The 23,215-nt window shown below is 41.4% G+C and overlaps 1 protein-coding gene across 2 annotated transcripts in view; it reads left to right on the top strand.

Moving 5' to 3' along the window:
- Nucleotides 1-23,215, top strand: part of NHS (NHS actin remodeling regulator) — a 377,883-nt gene that overhangs the window by 331,388 nt on the left and 23,280 nt on the right. Inside the window, exons 4-5 of one of the 2 annotated variants that reach the window (XM_069204529.1) lie at nucleotides 5,047-5,109; nucleotides 9,125-9,317. In XM_069204529.1, the coding sequence (XP_069060630.1) occupies nucleotides 5,047-5,109; nucleotides 9,125-9,317 (256 nt within the window). Of the gene's footprint in view, nucleotides 1-5,046; nucleotides 5,110-7,919; nucleotides 8,101-9,124; nucleotides 9,318-23,215 lie in introns of those variants that run through there. The other variant, XM_069204530.1, reaches the window with a different exon arrangement.

The following is a 23,215-nucleotide window of genomic DNA, read 5'->3' as shown; positions in this document are numbered from 1 at the left end:
CAATCTTTCTCGGGATCACCAACAGATCCACGAATGGGAGATTCAGCCCCAAATACTGAATACTTACTTCCAGAGTTGGGGAACACCACAAATAGATCTATTTGCAACAAAGGAAAACGCAAAATGCCAAAACTTCGCATCCAGGTACCCACAAGATCAGTCTCAGGGCAATGCGTTATGGATGAGTTGGTCAGGGATATTTGCTTACGCTTTTCCCCCTCTCCCACTCCTTCCATATCTAGTAAACAAGCTGAGTCAAAACAAACTCAAACGTATACTAATAGCACCAACATGGGCAAGGCAACCTTGGTACACAACACTACTAGACCTCTCAGTAGTGCCTCATGTCAAACTACCAAACATACCAGATCTGTTAACACAACACAAACAACAGATCAGCATTGCTGAATCTAGCAATCTGGCTCCTGAAGTCCTAGAGTTCGGACATTTAGACCTTACACAGGAATGTATGGAGGTCATAAAACAAGCTAGGAAACCTACCACTAGACATTGCTATGCAAATAAGTGGAAAAGATTTGTTTATTACTGCCATAATAATCAAATTCAACCCTTACACGCATCTGCCAAAGACATCGTAGGATACTTACTACATTTGCAAAAATCAAAGCTAGCTTTTTCTTCCATTAAAATACATCTTACAGCAATTTCAGCTTACCTGCAAATTACGCACTCAACTTCTCTATTTAGAATACCAGTCATAAAAGCATTTATGGAAGGTCTAAAGAGAATTATTCCACCAAGAACACCACCAGTTCCTTCATGGAACCTCAACATTGTCTTAACACGACTCATGGGTCCACCTTTTGAGCCCATGCACTCTTGTGAAATGCAATACTTAACATGGAAAGTTGCATTTTTAATTGCCATCACATCTTTAAGAAGAGTAAGTGAGATTCAAGCATTTACCATACAAGAACCATTTATTCAGATACACAAGCATAAAGTAGTTCTACGAACAAATCCTACATTTTTACAAAAAGTCATATCACTGTTCCACTTAAATCAAACAGTAGAATTACCAGTGTTCTTCCCACAGCCAGACTCCGTAGCTGAAAGAGCACTACATACATTAGACATCAAAAGAGCGTTAATGTACTACATTGACAGAAGAAAACTAATTCGCAAAACAAAACAATTATTTATTGCTTTCCAAAAACCTCATACAGGAAATCCAATTTCTAAGCAAGGCATTGCTAGATGGATAGTTAAGTGCATTCAAACCTGTTATCTTAAAGCAAAAAGAGAACTGCCTATTACACCAAAGGCACACTCAACTAGAAAGAAAGGTGCTACCATGGCCTTTCTAGGAAATATTCCAATGACAGAAATATGTAAGGCAGCTACATGGTCTACGCCTCATTCATTTACCAAACACTACTGTGTAGATGTGCTAACGGCACAACAAGCCACAGTAGGCCAAGCAGTACTACGAACATTGTTTCAGACAACTTCAACTCCTACAGGCTGAACCACCGCTTTTGGGGAGATAACTGCTTACTAGTCTATGCACAGCATGTGTATCTGCAGCTACACATGCCACCGAACAGAAAATGTCACTTACCCAGTGTACATCTGTTCGTGGCATTAGTCGCTGCAGATTCACATGCGCCCACCCGCCTCCCCGGGAGCCTGTAGCAGTTTAGAAGTTGATCTTGAACATCTGTATATTTGTAAATATATATATTACTTTAAACTACATTATGTACATACGTATTCACTCCATTGCATGGGCACTATTACTAGCATATACAACTCCTACCTCACCCTCTGCGGGGGAAAACAATCTAAGATGGAGTCGACGCCCATGCGCAATGGAGCCGAAATTGGAGGAGTCCCTCGATCTCGTGACTCGAAAAGACTTCTTCGAAGAAAAAGAACTTGTAACACTCCGAGCCCAACACCAGATGGCGGGATGTGCACAGCATGTGAATCTGCAGCGACTAATGCCACGAACAGATGTACACTGGGTAAGTGACATTTTCCATATATATATATATATATATATATATATATGTCAGGGGTTTGGAGCTGATTGTGTCCCAAGTGTGCGCTTACTTTGGTTGCTGTGGGTATATATATATATATATATATATATATATAAAGATGTATGTGTGTATTTTTATGTACATATATATTGTTTATCCCCTTAATATTATAATATATTTTTGCATTTTAATTATAGCTTGGAGTGGTGCCTGTCATTCAGTAAGAGTGCTGAAGAGACAATCTGGGATATGTTATAGAAAGCTTACACCAGCACATAAAAACCCGAGCAAATCAATTTAAACCACTCTTACTGCAGTGTGCTACAGAAGGGAGCAACAAAATCTAGTTCCATTACTTATCACAGGCATATTCATATAAAAAGGTAAAAGCAGAGGAAATGGATTTTGACAAAATATGGAGCACACATATTACTAATATATCCTTTTAAATGCAAGGGGGATTTTAACAGAGTCATGGTCTATGAATACGATTTAAAACAAGTGCAGGCGTAATTTCCCAACAGATGTAAACATTGACATTCACAAATGCTGTTCACATGCATTTCATGTACAGATGCTGTTTATTGCATTAAATCTTGCTCTAGTTGCTTTGCCAATGCTGGTAGAAGAGTAGCAAAACATATTTCTTTCAATATAGAATGCTTGTAGGAGATATATTGAATGTGACAGAAAGATGAATGGTTGTAGTTTATAGATGTAAAGCAGTCCCATACACATGCCAGCTGGAGCACTTTTTGGATGTGGGGGGATGCACCAAATAGCCAATAGCATGAGGTGAGAGAGCATTACTACTTTAAATGGAATTAAAGTTCATTATGTATATTTTGAAGAATTGGCAACAATGCATCTTGAAGACAGCTGAGCTGTCAAGTCAGATGTAAATATGGCAATGGCGTAACAAAACTTGAGGGGGCCCCCCTGCAAAGTACATGGACGGGCCCTCTCACCCAGTCAGGAGCTCTCTGGCCAGGGGAACTTGCACAGTGTACTGTGCTGAGAGGGCCTCCCTGGAGCTCGGCCCCCTGCACTATGGGGGTTGCGAGGGCTAACGTTACTCTACTGAAATATGAAACACATTTATTTTGCAAATTATTTGCTCTCTGCATAACAAAAAGCAAAGTGATTTTGCCTCAAACAGAATTTTGCCTTTTGCATTTGAAATGGACAAAAATGTATTTCCTTCCTATCTCAATATTAAATTAAAGGAGCTGGCTCTGGGGTTTGCCCTGGTGCAAATACAGTTTTCTCCTTTCCTTATAAAACATGCAACAAAAAATATGCAATTCTATAAACCCTGTTTTTATCTTTAACCACTGGAACTTTTCTGTATTTTTTGGTTTGTGTCCCTTTTGTGTTCTACTCTAATATATTGAACACAATATCGATGCATACAATATCGAAAGTTAAGTATGTGTAGATATTCTAAACCATTTCAACTGTACTTGAAGATAATATATATATATATATATATATATATATATATATATATATATATATATATATATATATATATATATCCACAGGGTATGTAATTGTGGAGTTAAGAATAGTAAACTTATACTTCCCCTATATGCACTTACTTTTCTCTGTATTGTCAGTCAATATTTTGTCTACCTTATTAATGTCACAATATTTCTGTTCTCAATACTCAGTATTACAAACCGCTTGGCTATGATGGTAACATCATTTTCTTATTACTGTTTCATTCTCAAATAGCATGTACTATAACTTTTGCCCATCAATTTCTGATGGAAAGAAACAAATTAAAAAAACAAGCAGAGGTACTAGGTCTGGTGTTGTCTGCTAGTATTTTTTAGCTTTGTCAATGCTTGGTTTGTTTTGTCATGGTTTTGGTAAGTTTTATACTTGGGGAAGTTGCTGTGCCATCATCAATCTTAAAAAAATGTTTAAAAGCAAAAATATTTTTATGGTCTCAAAAAGCACATATTGCTATAGTAGTCAATGGCACTGGAGGGATCTACTTTGTGTGTGTATGTGCCCCTTGCAAAAGGACAGAATGCCATCACTCATAGTGAAGTTAGCCAACCGCAGTTCAATGGATCAATGGACGAAGGAGGCTGGCTAAGAGCCCCTATAAGTAAGTGTATTTATACTTATAGTATTAGTAACATCAAAAGGTCTTGGCTAACACCAGGCCTATTAAGGACTATGTTCTGCACTTACACAGAGGGGCGAGCAGAGCTAAGATCCCTTTTCAAAAATAGCTCTGCTTACGGAGTGTGCTACCAGAAAATTGTTGTCAGAATATCCGCTGACATAAATTTTGTGTCCTAACTACACTTACTAAAATATCACCCCATTTGAGTTAACTATAGAAAATCTAGATAGCGCTGGAGGATATTGTTGTTAATTATGTTAGCGCATCACAGACTGAAAACGCGGAGGGGCATCCACCGCTCGGGGTTTTGAAACCACGAAGCTTGCAGCAATTGCACTAGCTTGTGTAGTTGCCAAGCTAGTGCATGCACTGTAGGTAGCATGATTTCTTGCAATGAGGGGTGAACAGCTGCATTCTGCCCCTGTGATGGGACACAGAACAGGTTCATTATAAAGCGCAAAAATGACCTTATTCCACCATGCACAATGCAGTTTTTCACTTTCACACGATGAATCTATAACCAACTTTGTATAACAAGTGGCACGATCATGTTTTAACCATCTTCACCATAGTGCTCGGCACACAGTATATTGTAAGCATACATCATTAAACAAGTACACATATGCAAGAACAATGTGGTCAGTTTCTGAATCTTGTGATGCTTCCATCATTGTGAGAAATGTTTTATTTTGCTCAGCTAATGTGCTCATTCCTTTATTTTTGTGTGTGACTGAACTGTGAGCCCATTTAACTAGAGAAAGGGCTTCAAACTGTCACTATATCTTAGCTTTATGTTTTAAATCCCTGGCCATCAGGGTTCAAACATATTTACCATACACACTGTGCTTGAATGTATGTGTTTTAATTTTTCCATTTTTTTCCCTCCATTTGTGTTCATAGTATAACAGTTCCCGCTCACGTTCTCCCACTGAGTGTTGCCACATGGCTCCCTGGAGTAGAAAGGTATTTGAATAGAACCTGAAGGAAAGAAGCGTGCTTCTACTAACAACTCTGTCTCATTCAAGCTTTCCTCTTCAACTAAAACACTGTCCCCTGCTTTCTGTCTCCTTTTTTCACACTTGCTTTAAACTATGGCTTCCTTCTGAAGAGACATTCAGAAAACGACAAAAGGATGCACTGAAAGTACGTTTTGGTGATTTGACCAGTCAAGCCACAGCAGTAGGGCAACGTCCTCGTATTTGTCAATTCTGTGTAAAATAAACGTGAATTCCTATACTTCAAGAGTGCCTTTATGATCCTATGAATAGTCACCATAGGCAGTTGCGCTCACCCATTACTATGATGATGTTACATGCACAAAATTGATCTGTTCCAATGTCAGTGTACCTTTGCAGCATCACAGATTGGTAGTTGGGAGTGCACGGCCAGCTCAGTAAGAAGTAAAAGTTGCATGCAAAATCATGTATTGATGATAGAGAACTGTTTACGTGGCAAACTTATGTCTTTATGTCCTAGGCAAGATTTGCAATTTGGTTCCCAAGGAGATTTTGAATTGTAATGATGCCACACAGATCACTTCTGTCATTTTAATCTTCGATTTAGCTTGCAGATTTTCACTTTCTGTTTAATTCAATGATTGGGGCACTTCTTGAGTTGTTTGGGTTTCATTCCCATTAAGTTCTATGAGCTTCACACTTCATTGAGTTTGGATATTTGGCCCTCAAGTTCTATGAAATTGCACCGTATTCAGCTCATTGATCTTCATATATGTAGAAACATTAACTTTCCTGATTTTGTCAGTCCATTTAAATAATTGGTTTTCGCATTTAGACGGTACATTGCTTTCCATAATTGCAACTAGAGTTCTGCAGTGTTGACAATCCATTGACTTCCATGATCTAGATTGTTACCCTCCACTGGCTTCCTTGATCTCTTTAAGTCTGGTGAGTCCATTGACTTATTTAATCTTTACTCTTCTCGAGCTTACTGGTTCTGATGCTCCATTGACTTATTGAGTCACTTGCTTATTTTTAGAACTTTGATACTGCATGAGTTTTTTTATTTTTACTGACAGTGTGTGGGAGACAGAGAAAGAAAGGAAGAGGCGATGGAAGAAGATATTTTGCACTTTCACCATCGGAACATAGGCTGTTTACTGTGTACATAAGCACAGGCAGAAGATATGATAACTAATATTTCTGCAGTAGTAGATGATATGTATTAACTACGCCCTGAAATAAAAAAATGCAAAGTATACCAAAGCACTTTATAGGTTCCTTAGAATAGAGTTTGAGTTTACAGACGTTGAGCTGGTGTGTCTTTTATATGCTCCTGAAGGTCACTAGATGAGCTTGAAGATAGTTTTTGACTAGTCGCTTTCCTGCTGAAGCGAGTCAGTGCACGTTTTGGCGATGAGGTGGGTCTGAGATTTGATGAGGAGGCTTGCCAGTGAGTTAAGGTGTAACTTAATATGCACAATACACAGGTCTTAAATTAGAAGTGTGTCACAAACATTTGTGAATGAGGAGAACACAGTGTGGAGGTCATTAAGCCTCACTTTGCTTACTCCATTTGGTAAAGAGAATTACACCTTACTGCATTTGACAGATATGTCAAAAATATATGGAAACGTTTCTGTGCTCTGTAATTGTCTTACAGTTGATCAAAGCAGGTGTCACACCACAGGATAGCTGTTCTCTTCAATAGGGTTTCCATCTAGCAGGGGACGCCTGGTATGACCACTTGTGACATATTCATTGACAAGCTATGTTGCTGTAGACAATATGTAAGGAGAGACTGGAACTGTGCATTGAAGGGAGACAGGCATAAATCCTACCAAACTCCAGAATGAGCTGCCACAGACTTTAGCATATTAATATGCTGTGGGTACAGGCCTGAAAGGCCCAATAAAAGGACTTTCACAGCCACCTGAGAATCTATTTTATCTGCTGATGTATTGTCTTTTAAAGCAAATACTTGGAAATGTATCCCCAGGTACCAGTTGTGAGAACTGGAACAGCCATCTCTTCTTTCAGATAAAGGAATGTGACCACTATTAAGAAACAAGTCATTATGAAATTAATAGTATAGTGAATCCACTACCTACATGGCGTCCCATGACCCCTTATACTTCGCACCATTGCTGTAGCAACAGGTTTGGCATGAAGCAGCTGAATCTGTTTGTCAGCCAGACCCACATCTTTCAAGTAATCCTCAATTCGCGGGCCAGACCCTCAATTTACACTAATGCTAGGTAAAAGTTCTTCTTGTTAAAAAAAACCACGCAAACAGCACCCTGCTGAGACCTTCCAAAACATTCCTTCTGCCCACTGCCTGTCAATGCAGAGTTCAAGTAGTACTTGCATCTTAACTGAGAGAAGCCTCATTAACCAGGCTAAGAGGCTCAGAACAATTAAGATCTAAAAATATGATGTTTACAATATTCCCAGGGACACATTCCTATCTCATCACTGTTCAACGGCCAAGCACGGCACTTTGCTTTCTTTTATAATATCCCAAAACAATGTTACACCACGAATAATCCTATTCTTTATATTCCGTAAATTAACCAGTACTTTGTAAAAATAGATATCCCCCCCCCAACGTTCATGTGTGCCATTGTTTCTGGCATCCAGTCAAGCCTTCTTTCTCTTTATTCAGATGTCTTTTGTTGTTCAGAAAAAGAAACCTGCAACAAAATGCAGTCTGTTTTTTTCCCTCCGTGCATGCATCAAACTTCTTGCAGAAGTTACCTAGGAAACAGTCTTTTGTGCTTGAAGTTTGGTTGAGCCATTCATGTGCGCTGGGAATCCGCACAAAAGCACCAGGAAGATGGAGCAGGAGTGGGAGAGGAGGCCTGGAAAGGGACCCTTTCAGCTCTCCAGCAAATCTGAACATGGCAAAAGCATTTCTCTAGATGGCACCAGGCGGTAGACAAATAGAATACGCAGGGTACGCCACAGTCGTGCTTTGGGGAGGAATATTGTTGTCCTGGTAAGTACAGAAAGTGGTCAGAAATATGTTAAAACACTGCCCACTACCAGTGCTCCCAAGAGAGGCTGGCAGATTAACTCGAATGGTGCTGAAATACAGGGCGATGAAGCGCTTGACTAAGTGGGAGGGGGACCTTGAAGTAAATAAAAATACATTCCTTAGGTGGTCTGTTACAAAACATATGTTGATAGGTAAATTTACTTAAATAGGAAGTTCTGCAGTACATGCTGCCCTGCGGAAGCTGAGTTGCGAGACATTTTGTGTCGAGAAAGGAGTAAGCGTAGTTGGGTGCAGGAGTAACAAAGGGACCTGGGGCGCTTTGGTATGACCATTGCAAAGGAGCAAAGGTTTATTGCGTCCTTCAGAAGCTGTTTGACTTCTGTTGATTAAGTTCAGAATTCGATTAACTCCTGCTTGGACTCTCAGAAGAGAGGAGTGCATCTTTCGCTCACTGTAGCAAGAGGAAAACAGAAGTTAGATGACAGTCATGTCGTATACGGGGAGACAATGTTAAAGCAACTTTCATCAAATATACCGCCGTTTTTATGTTTTGTGGCTTTGGGAGCCCTTGGCTGTGTCTCTTCCCGCTTGTTTTCATGAAGCTCTGCGTGCAGTGCGTTCGCGTGTTTAGGTTGGCGTTGTATGTGGTAAAAGTACACTGGACCAAATTGCAGCATCCCTGTGTGATATTCTCAAAAAGGCCATATACTCTTTTCCTCCACTGCGGACCTTACACTTCTTGCCTGTTGATCTTTGATGTAAACGTTTTCCCTGTGTCTGATCTAATCTGTCTGACTCTTCTAGTGTAACTTTCAAGAGTGTGTGTGTGTGAATACATTTGATCTGGTATTCACTTTCTTATGTGCACTCTAGGTGTATTGCTGGACTATTGTTACAGTCTCTTATTTGCATCTTCTTATTTTCCCTACTGCACCTTAACCTTTGTTCTTTTTCCTGCCACCTTCTATCTGGGGTTTTTGCTTTGAACTGTAAGCACTGACCTTTTTCCTACGCTCCTTTGCAGTCCCTTCCGCCACCAGAGGATGACGCCGATGTCATGCTAGGGCAGAGGCCGAAGAATCCGGTGCCGAACATCCCCTCGACCCTAGACAAGCAGACAAACTGGAGCAAAGCCCTGCCTCTCCCGACGCCCGAGGAGAAGATGAAACAGGAGTCCCAAGTGATTTCTTCTTGCATCATCCCCATCAACGTGACAGGTAGGGCGCAGCTTCTCCTGTAGGGGGCATCACTCGTGGGGGCAATTGCAAAGATGCCAAAGGGGGCATGACGTGGGCGGCCACAGGCACGGAGAGCACTGGGTCTCACTCACCAGGGAAGTGATAAGTTCCACAGAACAGGACTCAGTCGCTGCTCGACCTCAGTCTGGTGAGGTCCTTCTATGTAATGACTCTATTTCGGATTATTATGCAAACCCCTTAGAAAAAATCCCCCGTCCAGAACGTACCCATGAAACAAAAGTTACGACTTACTATTGTTGTGAAGCAGGACAGCCTTCGGTTGATTTTGTTTCTATCCTGGACTAAAGTCCAGGTCATTTTCTATTTATTAGGAATTGTTAAAACGTGTCCTAGCATTGCTTTACAAATTTAGCTAACTGTGTACTAATTTAGTAAGGTGGGTTTGCATCTACGATTCCTGTATTGCAAAAGCAGATTTTTTAAGGTTACTCTTTTAACCACATATATTGTGTCGCTTGTGTCAATTATATCAATCAACTTTTAAAAAGCAGACTCAGTAGATTTAACACATTTTTAGGGTAAAGATTTTCATGAGTATGCAAACAATACAGTACAAAAACAAAACTCATACTCCTCATATATACTCAAATAATCAAGAGATGGCCTAATTATTTTCTTTACATTTAGATCTGTCTAAAGGTAGTCCAATAAACTAAATGCCTAATGTCCACGTGTTGCACATCCAATGTGATTAGACTGGTATTCCCCTTACCAAAAGTACTTCTTCATTTTTTGTGGACTCCTTATCGAAAAAGGTTTAAAAAAAAAAAAATAATTAGGGTCAGTCGTTTTAGATCATTTTTTAGGGTAAAGATTTTCCTGATTATGCAAACAATGCAATACAAAAATAAAACACAAAACATAGCTTTGTTTCAGCTGTATTTGAATTTGTTGTCATCTTTGGCTATATCACCTGAACGGATTTGTATTTGAAGTACTTGAATATATTTACAGCGTTGGCTAAATCGCATGAACACATTTGTGTTGGCTATATTTGAATTTGTCAGCGGCACTTGGCATACCACAATCACAGGTTTGTGTTGGAAGTACTTGAACGTGTGGGTGGCGTCGTCCATATCGCATGAACAGATCTGTGTTGGCGGTATTTAAATCTGTGGGCAGCATTGGCCATATCAGGAACACAGGTTTGTGTTGGAGGTACTTGAATGTATTGGGGGCACTGGCCGCGTCACATTAATAGAGTTGTGTTGGAGGAGTTTGAATGTGTTCACTGCATTGTCGTATCATGTTAAGAGTTGTCTTGGCATTATTTGAATTTATTGGCAGTAGAAGTTGTCACGGTCGCTGTATTTATTAGCATTAAAGTGCAGAGTGGTGGCTACTAGTACCTTGTTGCACCATATAACGAATGCTTCTTTATTGCCAATGATATTTCAATAAACACCATTGCACAACAAATAGAAATACTTCCAACAAATGTAGGCACCTTCAACACAAATGTAAGTCTCTGCTGCTGACTAATTCAAGTACTGTTGACCAAGCCCTTTGTACATGGAACTGCCAAACCCTCCCTGGATCTGGAAGCGGTGAAGGTACCTGTCTCCCTTCCACTGTCTCATTCAGATGTCTGGTACATGAAAATATACATCTGAATTACTTCCCAGTTAGGATGAAGCATATGTAGTTTGTGGCACTTCATGCTGAGGTCTACCAAGCCCCACATCAGTGCTGCTGCGGTACAACCAGCATGTACAGAAGCGCTGCACGTAAAGTACTCATGACGCGCTCCGGTGTGCCTGAAGAATTGCTTTTGGTATGTGCCAGAATCGCCACTACAGTGCGCCTGGTCATCATAACAGAAAGCTCCCAAGATGGGACAGCCTTCATACAAGAGGCACTCGGCATTTCTTTCCCTTTGGGTTTCTTGGATTCAAAGGAAGATACCTTTTCTGAGTTCTGTGAATTGTGCCTGAGGTCAGACCTGCTTCAGCACAAATCTTGCTCAGTCTGATTCTACAAGAGACGTGTGTGCAAAACAGAACAGAGTCGGTGGTTACAAAAGCTCTTGGCTCCTGAGAACTGCAGTCCACTTCTACGTGAAATCCACTGAATGTTAGGTATTTAACCTGTGTTCTTTCCGTGGCTCTCTCTGTGAACCATGAGTCAATTCTCCTCAGGGATTGACAGTCCATAGGCAGCAACTTCAGATCTCTATACCTAATGACTCCTCAACGATCAGATGGAACTAATCTATCTAGATATTCACAGGATCACCAAGGAGGACAAGACGGTGAATGTCCATTCTACGGAGATAAAGTCTTTTGTTTTCTCAGTCACATCGTCGTCTCATCTTTTCTGCGGAACACAATTTTAGCTTAGTTGGAAAATATCTCTGGCACGAGAAACCCAGAAACATGTTCTCTTTTACTTTCCTATCCGGTCTTGTCCTGGACCACTTTTTCTTTGCTGAGGTACAGTCAGTCGCACACAAACAGAGTAAAGCTTAAAATCATGGTCTCCTAGTAAATACAGTTCACCCAAGACCTTCCTTAGGTCAATTTCCATAACACTAGACGTAACTCACGAGTGTGATCAGTAGATATACTTTACCTTCGATCCTGAGTAACATTAATGAATTGCACTAACACACTAAGCCAAAAATCTCCCATGGCATATTGAGATTCCACAAGTACATCTTCCTGAAATCGCCTGTAGCTATTCCACCTGCCTTATGGATTTATAAATGATTTTCTAAAGACTATTCCTTTTAAAGGAGATATATAGTGCAGCCATGTGGATCACTGCTAGGATTTTGCCTAGGAGAGATGTAGATATTTGGTATCTGGCCCTGTGATTCTTTTAATAGGCTCACATAGGTATTTAAGGGTATCCAATTCCACCGCAATGAACTGAGATGCCACCAGAAGGAAAAGAGGCTTGTTAATTTTTTTTCCTTTCACAAAGAAGAGGTTAATTGTGCTGCAGGAAATGCCTCTGGTATGAGAGTTCATTGATAATCTCATTTGAAGTGGCATCAACCCTGAAACTATCAGCTACTGCATGATCTGATCATCAACACAAAGATCTAGGTCTTGGTCCAGTGGGCACCTAACCCTTAACCTCATAGGGTGACAAGGAGGGATTGATAGGTTCTCAGTGGCCAGAGCGCATCTTCAGAGAGAGCATCTTCTCTGAGGATACATGCAGTGTGCCCTGTCTGGAGGAACTTGTCTACCATTACCTCAGCCCTCAGATCTTTTCAAACTGGGGTACCCACTTAGCCCATGTGGGGCTTCTGCAACCTAACTTTAAGAGTGATTTGTGAATGGTTCACAAAATGAAATTGCATTGTGGAAATGACTTGACTACAGCATGTACATTTTAGTCTTCAGAAAATTGGTAAAATAAGAAAAAAAAGATGAATATTGCATGCCACCAAAGCTATTCCACTCGATTTATTCATTCAGAGGCACAAATAGACTGACACACACACACACACACACACACTGAAACATGCACCAGCTCAGGTGTGGAGTCACCCTTTCATTTGAAGGCAGATGGGGCATGGCAGGTCTACCGCAAGGATTGTAGGGGTCCATCTTAGGTGAACCTCTAGTGAAAGGCTCTCAGGGGCAAGTGCGTAGCTTCATGGGGTGTTACAACCCCCCAATAAATGTATATTCAGGTAAATAGTTGGGTACAGGTGCTTTCAGTCGGATATGGTATGGTGTCTGTTGGATTTCACAAGAAATTTTTTACATACATACAGACAAAAACTCACATACACTATCTCTCCCTCCCTATTTTGAAAGTCCTTCAAAATACTGTTCATTTTACAAAATATTTTGTTTTTTCTCACTTAGTACCCCTACCTATCCACATTCCTCTCCCTTTACACTGCCCCTTAAGCCCCTCTCATGTACCAATCTGAAGCTCCCAAATCTTACTGACCAAGCAACGCCCCTGCTCTGGAGCTTCAGGTAAAATATCAGTTTACCGTTTTGAGCACTCCTCCCTAGCAACACTGCCACTTGCTGTAATCTGGCACTTTCTTGTGGGACCTTGAGGTGGCACCCAAAGGCAGTAGCTTCGGCGCTGGCACCAAGATATCATTAAAAGCATCAGAGGAGGTCCCATCATTGTTGGACGGAGCGGCAAAATTACATTTTACCCAGGGCTAAATAAATCATTGCACCTGACATGGGGGGAGAGGTCTGAAAGGAGCGTTATCCTCACGCGACTTCCAGTGCGGTCTGATTGTCAGGCAGGAGCGCGCTCGGGGGCAGGGAAGGGGGTTTGTTGTGTAAGCAGACAGTCATTTGTAGGATAAATGAGCACTGACAGCCGACTCGCTGTCATGCCATGAAGAGATGCAGTGGTCGCTCACATGACAATCATGGGGAGCACATGCCTCGATAGTTACGGTCTCACGCATGCAGCCGATCGCAGTGCAACAGACTGTCAGACTGAAAACGAGGTAGGGCTATGTTTTGTTTTTTTGCGTCCCACGCATTTGCTGTGACGTTTGTTTGTGTGTGCGTGTTTTTTTAAATGAAATAGTTCAGCATGGTGATTTTTTTTTTTTTCCTCAAGTTAGTATGTACTGAAATCCGAACATCCGGCACTCTCTGTAACGACTTGGGAATGCTGCCCATGCAGCGGTGTTTGGGGTGCTGGCCTGCCTGTAAGTGACTGGAAACACGTCACGGGTCTGTGGTGCGCAGCACGCGCGCCCCCTTTTGGTTCTCTCCTGGTGCTTTACGCCCACTTCACATTCAGAGGCCATCCAGAGTAGAGAAAACAATGAATTCTCTTTTTCCGATCCCGCTTTACTAATAATCACCAACAACCAGCATTCTAGAATGTTGCTGCTTGATGACGTCAGCTGAGGTTTTGGCATCTATTGTGACACGAATTGTGTCACCGATGGCTCTTTAAAGTCACACATCGTGTTCTATATACTACATATATGTTCCAGATTTCAAATATTCAGAGGAATGAGGTAAATGAATGCAGGAGTGCGGGACGTATTGCAAAACTATCATCACGGTTATATACATGAATTATTCACTGTAGAATTGACAATACGCTGCTGTCTCGAGTGAGTGAATAAGCAGGGATGAAAAACAAATAGCATTCTGATATCTACGGTAAAATGTGTGTCATATCTTTACATTTAAATTCACGAATGCATTATTGTTAGGTATATTAAACCATTTCCAGTAACATGGGTGTCTCACCGTAAAAAATAACTAATGTAATGGACATGCATATGCGGAAATCAAAAAAAGCTAGTCCCAGATGCATTCTCAAAATCGAAATTAAGTTAGTTGCGTTGATTACCCCATGAAATACCTTCAATTGAAATACTATCTAATATTATCCAAAATGCAGCTTCTCGTTTCCTTTAATGTAAAGGTGAACATTTATAAAATAATTATAGAGTATTTACACGTAATGTTATCAAATAACTCCATGCATTCGGGGTGAGGGCGAGTGATAAGTGTGTGTGTGTGTGTGTGGGGGGGGGGGGCACCATTCCCCTTTGCTGTGCTTTGCTTTAACAACTCAAAGAATTCTGGGAGGTGTATTTCAGAAAACAAAGATATTTACAAGGAAAATCGGACTGGAACACTGCATTACTGATGACATGGAGTAATCTTAGAACTGTATTTACAATGGATTTAAAGAACTTGTTTTGTACATAAATTCTTTTTCACGGGGCCAGTGAAAATCTTCAATGCATTTTGGTGTCTTTTGATTGGTTTCTGGTATGCAAGCCATCTATTTCCCACTATTTTCCTATGTCGATCTATTGTGAAACATTGCAGTGCAACAAGTTGTCACCTATGGCGCCCCCTAGAAGGCGGTGCTATAGGCACTCGCCTTTTCTAGGAATAGTCCAGTTTTTGTCTCTTTACCAACTTATTTTTCTATTAGATGTTTTACTTTTCCATACATTAACCATATATTTTGCCACAAGTATACAAACAGCAGTGTTAAAATGCGCATTTACGACCAGAGCCATATACTACAGAGAGACAACAAACCTGGATCCTATAGCTTCATGACTAAACTTAATTTTCAAGTTTTAATTAGAATTCCTAATCCTACTGTCAATAATTCTTTGTGTTCGCTTGTGTGTATGTGGCGTGACTCAAGTCTTCAGGGAAACGTGAAAACTAATCCATACATAAAAATGTGTTGATAAACGCCACAGACCACTCTGTCTATATTTGTGTATTCATATATCCACGTTAAAATACACAGTTAAAGGTCACTTATGGTTCAGAGAATGCAAACCCAGAAACCCCCCGACCATAACACATGTAGCTTACCTTATTTTGCTCTTGGTAGTCAGTTTTTTTCTATTAAATTGGTAGTGCTGTATGGAGCATAGAGAGCGGTGTGACTTGGTGTGTTTTGCGTACCAAAACATATGAATGTAAGTTTTTTTCCAGGTTTGCATTGTGTGTTTTTTCACTGACTTCCTCTGTGTTTTTTATGATCCACTTCATTCACCTGCCATGTACCCCCTGGCGCAGTGCACTGCCCTCTGGCCTGCACAGCAGGTTTATCCACAGGGCCTGGCCCACCCACGCCCCACCTGCTCCAAGCGGCCAATCCTCACTGCGCATGCAGTTGCCATGTGCCACAGAGGCTGGCAGTAGGAGGACAGGCCATTCACCAAACCTACTAAAGGGCAGCCAAACCACACGCAGCAGGTATTTTGCCCCTGAGTCTGACCTTTGGGAATACCTGCAGCACCTTCCTGCACATCCTACCAGAGTCTTTCTCAAACATATATCTTTTTTTGTAAAAAGCAAAAATACAATTTTGGACAAAATTATTACAAAATGGTGGCTACGTGATTTTCATGAAAATCGCCATTTTACTGTACTGTGGCATGCTATGTATACTCTCTTTTAAAGTTGAACGGACTGAGGTAACCAGTGCTTAATTTGAAAAGGTAGTTTCTGGTGTTTAGCACCAGCACTTAATTCTCAGCACTGGCACTCATGACAGTCCACCACATGGTGGCGCTGTTTGTCTAATTACGGTATGGATGGGTTCATGAACGCCTTTTATACTTGGATATCTTGAAGTGCACCGGGGATATAAGCCCTAATGAAGGAAAACGGGGCCCCCCTCCTAGGCTTATTGTTTAATATTCACAATGTTAAAATGTACATCCAGGGCCAAACTCAATAAATTATTTATTAAATTCAGATATAATTGCATCATTGTTTTACAACAATAACTTGCATATATTTCTGACTTTATGCAGATTCCTATAGATCCCCTGGATTATGTATGCAATCTATGTAAGATGTAAGGATTTATTTAGAGGTTGGTCTAGAGGGACATCTGAGAAAATCTGGCAGATGTCCCCTACTCCGTATTTAGAGCAGCATTGACATTACTGCACTCAATATGTCAAAATGGGGCGTCTGCCATACTCTAAATAAAGCTCTTGGACCTGTCCTCTCTACATATTCCTAATCAATGTTCTCAGGGTGGACAATTCACCGGAGAACTCTGGAAATGTGGATTTGCAATTTTATGATGCACTCTTTTCAGCATAAGGAAAATGTTTTCCCAGAGAATAAATCCCTTCCTGAACATATAAGAAAGGATTAGGGGAGCTGTTTTATGTCTCATACTCTGTAGTTTTAGATAGGCTTAAATGGTGAGAAACAACCTGCATAATGTTTGTGAATACACAAAAACCTATGAGCTTATGGTTCTTTGATGCAATTTTTCATAGCCAGTGAATACACCCTCATCAGATCCGGCTTTAAGGTGGCACAAGCAGTGCGGCCGCACCGGGTGCTGACATGGATTGGGGGGCGCTGACCTCAGGGGGGGTGTTGGGTTTTGCAATAACTTATGAAACTTGCGATTTAAAAGCACCTACTGAAAAGTTCCTTGTGGGTCCAGTCTTCAGGAAGCAACTAAAATGTCAAGATACCTCTTGTGATTAATGTTCCTGCTAGGGAGAGAGACAGGAAATTTGTCTAGCGGTAGCTTTGACTCGCCATAAAGTAGCATAGAGGGTTAATGTGCCTGCTGCAAACAACAGAACTATATTTTATGTGGATAGCTGAGTGGATTAGTAAAGCCAGCCTCTACAAGCTCTTTAAAACAAATGAATGCATGTGAAAGGGGGGCTATGGAGAGATGAGGGGCACATTTGCTGAGTGGTAGTGATGGAATCCGAGGAGGTGGTCGTGTGTTTGGGGGGGGGGGGCACCAAAAAAGACTGTCGCACGGGGCTCCACCAGCACTAAAGCTGGCCCTGACCCTCATGATCAACCCCTTTCCTCCCTCCCAAAATTACTACTACCAACAAGAAACTGTAACGTGGGTGCAGGTGGCTGCTCTGCTTCTGTGAATCAGGGTCAAGGCATATGCGCAGATTACTTTTTAATACACCTCACTACCACAGTAAGAGTGGTCAGGTGAATTTCTTAGAAAGTTGGGATAAAGAGGAGCGTTGCTGATAGGAACGGTTTAGAAGCATTCTGAATTTCTGGACCAGAGGGGTACCATTTCCATGAGTAGTTAACGTGGTTAGGAAGTAGGAGATCTTCTCAACAGCGGCATCTGGTGGGACCTGGATTCACACAAATGTGTGTGCACCATTTCCCAATGCAAATTAGAGTTTTAAATAAATGAAAGTGTTTTGCCATACTTCAAGGAGTTGTTTTTGCCCGGTATAAATTCTCCACCATAATAAAAACATAACAAAGTTTCTGTACCCGAAAATTCCAATTTGGAAAATAATTCATCATGCTTTCGAAATACAACATACATACACACATACAACTCATAACAGTTACCAAAAGGTAGAATAGGGCAGTTCTTCCCAGGCCCAATTTACATCCTAGTGTCAATGTCAGCACAAAGACAGACAATTGGCATAAATGTTGCAAGAGTTTTCAGGGCTTCTGCATTAATCTAGCGCCGCCTCCAGGGAGCGCTCTAAGGCCTCAGCCTGTTCCCCACTCCAACACCCCCCCCCCCCCCCAGCGATTATACAGGGAGTGCAGAATTATTAGGCAAGTTGTATTTTTGAGGATTAATTTTATTATTGAACAACAACCATGTTCTCAATGAACCCAAAAAACTCATTAATATCAAAGCTGAATATTTTTTGAAGTAGTTTTTAGTTTGTTTTTAGTTTTAGCTATGTTAGGGGGATATCTGTGTGTGCAGGTGACTATTACTGTGCATAATTATTAGGCAACGTAACAAAAAAAATATATATACCCATTTCAATTATTTATTATTACCAGTGAAACCAATATAACATCTCAACATTCACAAATATACATTTCTGACATTCAAAAACAAAACAAAAAGAAATCAGTGACCAATATAGCCACCTTTCTTTGCAAGGACACTCAAAAGCCTGCCATCCATGGATTCTGTCAGTGTTTTGATCTGTTCACCATCAACATTGCGTGCAGCAGCAACCACAGCCTCCCAGACACTGTTCAGAGAGGTGTACTGTTTTCCCTCCTTGTAAATCTCACATTTGATGATGGACCACAGGTTCTCAATGGGGTTCAGATCAGGTGAACAAGGAGGCCATGTCATTAGATTTCCTTCTTTTATACCCTTTCTTGCCAGCCACGCTGTGGAGTACTTGGACGCGTGTGATGGAGCATTGTCCTGCATGAAAATCATGTTTTTCTTGAAGGATGCAGACTTCTTCCTGTACCACTGCTTGAAGAAGGTGTCTTCCAGGAACTGGCAGTAGGACTGGAAGTTGAGCTTGACTCCATCCTCAACCCGAAAAGGCCCCACAAGCTCATCTTTGATGATACCAGCCCAAACCAGTACTCCACCTCCACCTTGCTGGCGTCTGAGTCGGACTGGAGCTCTCTGCCCTTTACCAATCCAGCCACGGGCCCATCCATCTGGCCCATCAAGACTCACTCTCATTTCATCAGTCCATAAAACCTTTGAAAAATCAGTCTTGAGATATTTCTTGGCCCAGTCTTGACGTTTCAGCTTGTGTGTCTTGTTCAGTGGTGGTCGTCTTTCAGCCTTTCTTACCTTGGCCATGTCTCTGAGTATTGCACACCTTGTGCTTTTGGGCACTCCAGTGATGTTGCAGCTCTGAAATATGGCCAAACTGGTGGCAAGTGGCATCGTGGCAGCTGCACGCTTGACTTTTCTCAGTTCATGGGCAGTTATTTTGCGCCTTGGTTTTTCCACACGCTTCTTGCGACCCTGTTGACTATTTTGAATGAAACGCTTGATTGTTCGATGATCACGCTTCAGAAGCTTTGCAATTTTAAGAGTGCTGCATCCCTCTGCAAGATATCTCACTATTTTTGACTTTTCTGAGCCTGTCAAGTCCTTCTTTTGACCCATTTTGCCAAAGGAAAGGAAGTTGCCTAATAATTATGCACACCTGATATAGGGTGTTGATGTCATTAGACCACACCCCTTCTCATTACAGAGATGCACATCACCTAATATGCTTAATTGGTAGTAGGCTTTCGAGCCTATACAGCTTGGAGTAAGACAACATGCATAAAGAGGATGATGTGGTCAAAATACTCATTTGCCTAATAATTCTGCACTCCCTGTAGATCCTGGAGCACAAATCTGCCATGCGAATCCGATTCATGCCATATCACAGTGCGGAGATGTGTGGGCTGCTGAGGAGGACGCCATATTCCAGTTCATCAATCTAGTGCATAGCTCGAGTGCTAGCCTCGCACACGAACACTTACACAGACTCTGAAACAATTCTGATTTTTCTCTGTAAATTCCATAATTGTAACACCTAGTTCACATTCTCTTAAAAGTTTGTAGGTAGTAACCATAACATAAAAAACACCCAGACTGTCCATTTCGCAGTGATTCCGGCTGTTTGATTTAGGGGATGTTTCTTCTCTCAGTATATCCAATTTGTATGTAAAGCGGTGCTGCTTCCATAGAGCCGCACTGTAACCGAGTTCTGCCGGTCTCTGGGCTCTTCCGGTCTCCCATAGTAACACACAATTGCTGAAACTCCTGAATAGATCTAATCAAAAGATTGCATTAAACGAGTTTTGACAGAGCACCGCCGGTGCAAATGGGAAATCTAGCTAACAGTGGCAGCATGAGACCGTTCCAGAGATGTGAACTGAAACGCAGACCCCCTTGCTCTGTGAGGCCATTTTTTTTGGAAAGGGGTGAAGGTACAGTAGTGGCTTATTTATGAAGAAGTATTTCCTGAATCTTAATATTAACATATTTTTTGAGCTCTTTAAGTCGTTTCAGAAAATAATGGGAAAGCTGGTCCCAAGTTAGCGTGTTTTTTAAAATGCTGTGTTGTGCTGTATAGTATTTGACATGTAAACTGTGAGTTTGCCATGCTAGCTCTATTTCTGTGTAATGGTGCAAAATCTTATGGGTACCTTAACAGATACATAAGCTAATGAAATGTGCAAAGGCCAAGGGGTATGCTACACAAATACACACTTACATTTGTGTCTAGTGCGAGGACTGTTGGGTACACGCACTGTTGTCTTTCTTCTATTGCAGTGGTTAAGACTGGAGTATGTCAGCTCTGTAGTCTTTCTTTTGTTGCTTTCATCATGTAGTAATTTTGTAGCTGTGATCATCCTGGGTTCCGCTGCTACTGCAGCCATTCCTTTTGCACCAAATTAGACTGTGCTTGTTAATTAGTTCTTCTGTGTTAATTCGGTCAAGATCCACTATATATTAAAGTGCTGTCCCTGAGGTTCAGTACTGTAAATGCTGCATTTAAAAAAGGCTGAACCACTGTAACAATGTCTCAGTACAAAAAATGTTAATTACCATGACAGATTTAAAAAGTAAAGCAAAATGCACATTTTTAAATAAATCATGCTAAAACAAGAATAATTATGTTTAACACGTAGAACAATCTGCCAACTGGACATTACCACAGAATAAGTAAAATACCATCCGACCCCATCAAGATCCTATCCTTGACCATACTCAAAGTCTTCCATCTCTGAAAATGTACTGAGGGGTGCATCTGTGTTCCTAGTCCAATGCATGGTGATTAGCCAGGGCCGTCCCCCTCCTTTGAGCGGAGGATCGTCACCCTGCCCAAAAAATGCCCCCATAATGGAAAAATAAAATGGTACTAAACTTTGTTTACCATTCTATTTTTCAGCGCGTCGCCCTGAGCCGAGTGTCAGGACGGGGCATGGCAATTGCTGTCGAGTGGCAGCAGCAGGGAGCTGTGCACTTGTTTAAAGTTCACATTTCCCCTTCGCCGGCTGTCTTGCATTCACAATTTAAACATCTCCAACCCAGCTGTCTTAAGACATCTGGGTTAGAGAAAGCACTGGCCCCCAGCACTCTTGTGAGCGCTGAGAGAGCCTACTCCCACCAATCCTGATGCTGCTTTCATGCTGGTTACCAGCATGAAAGCAGCGTCAGCATTGGTTAGTGATGTTTCCTGGTCCCGCGCGTTGGAGCTTCCAGGAGCTGGAGGACGCCACGAGGAAGCCGTCTGCTGGTAAGTGACTTAAAAAGTTTTTGTTTTGTTATTATTATTGTGCCCCCCCTCGCCCTTCTGCCCTCACCCGCAGTAAATATAAGCCGGCCACCAATGTGTTTAGCATAAAGTGATCATGGCAGTTCTGAAGCAACACAGAGGTATGTGACAGTGGCGCTTCACCAAGTTTTTTAGTACGAAGCAGTATTGGTGGAATTTCGCCCAATTGCACTTCTGTGGAATCCTGCACTTCCACCAGAAGAGAACGGGTGAAATTCTTCTGTGCTTATGCTTATATTCAGTGGCGTCTGCCACTGAATGGGAGTGGCAGAGCGGGGATTTATTATTTTTTTAAACTACTTACCTGTTGAGCTCGGAGACGCATTCGTCTCCTCCGTCCTCCTCCTCGTCCAGAAGCAGACATGCTTCCAGACTCCCCTTAGCCAACCACGACGATGCTGTCACCAGCATGACAGCAACATTGTGATTGGTGTGAGTGTCCTGCTTCGGTGCTCACAGAGGGAGTGGCAGCCTGTGCACTTTCTCCTCCTGGCTGTAAAATACAGCCGGGTGGAGAAATGCAAAGTGTGCATGTTCGTTTGGCTGGCCCACATGGCCAGCCAAACAGACATGCGCACTTAAGGTGCACATACCTCTCTTCCCTCCATTCCAGCCCTGCCCTACCCTGCTGCCTCAGCTAAAAATAAAATGATAATAATGATCTATTTTATTTTTCTGCTCAAAGCAGCAGGCCTATGCTCCTCCCCTTAGCGCAGGAGCTGCCCCTGCTTAAATTGCATTTTTATGATTTCCTTCCACTATTGTTGTGATACAGATTGCTCTCTGATTCACTCTTTGAACTCTCATTTCCTGTGGTTTCAGAACTTGCTCATTCCACACCTTGATTCAATAACATGTTTTATTCATGTTTGAAATGCCTTTATGCACTTATTTTTGTCTTTGTCGGACCATTCCTTAAAAGTAACACCCATCCCTGACCGTACTACGAAATGGCAAAAAACTGTATTAAGAACACTAAATAAAAGTTATTGTGATTATTAAAAAGATGGTGATGATGATGTGGTCTGATAAGGAGGCTGCAGTACCAGAATATCACTGTCACGCAATCATCTGACATAAATATTGTGTCCTAAGTGTCATCTACAAAAATATCCTCCCATTGGAGATTTTAAATGCAAGTTTAGACCCAATGGGACACTATTGTTTTAAAAAAATTACCTTTAGAACACATTATTTATGTCAGACAGTATTTCAGTACACAGTATTCTGAGATGGAAGCGTGAGCACAAAAAAAGCTAAAAATGTAAGAAATATGTCACAATTTCTTGCCTCAAAACGACTCCTTTGTGGTATTACCTTTCTTCACAAAAGGCAAGTCTAT

The sequence above is a fragment of the Pleurodeles waltl genome, chromosome 8, assembly GCF_031143425.1.
Source record: "Pleurodeles waltl isolate 20211129_DDA chromosome 8, aPleWal1.hap1.20221129, whole genome shotgun sequence".
Taxonomy (NCBI): Eukaryota; Metazoa; Chordata; class Amphibia; order Caudata; family Salamandridae; genus Pleurodeles; species Pleurodeles waltl.
This window is presented reverse-complemented; position numbering and strand designations above follow the sequence as displayed.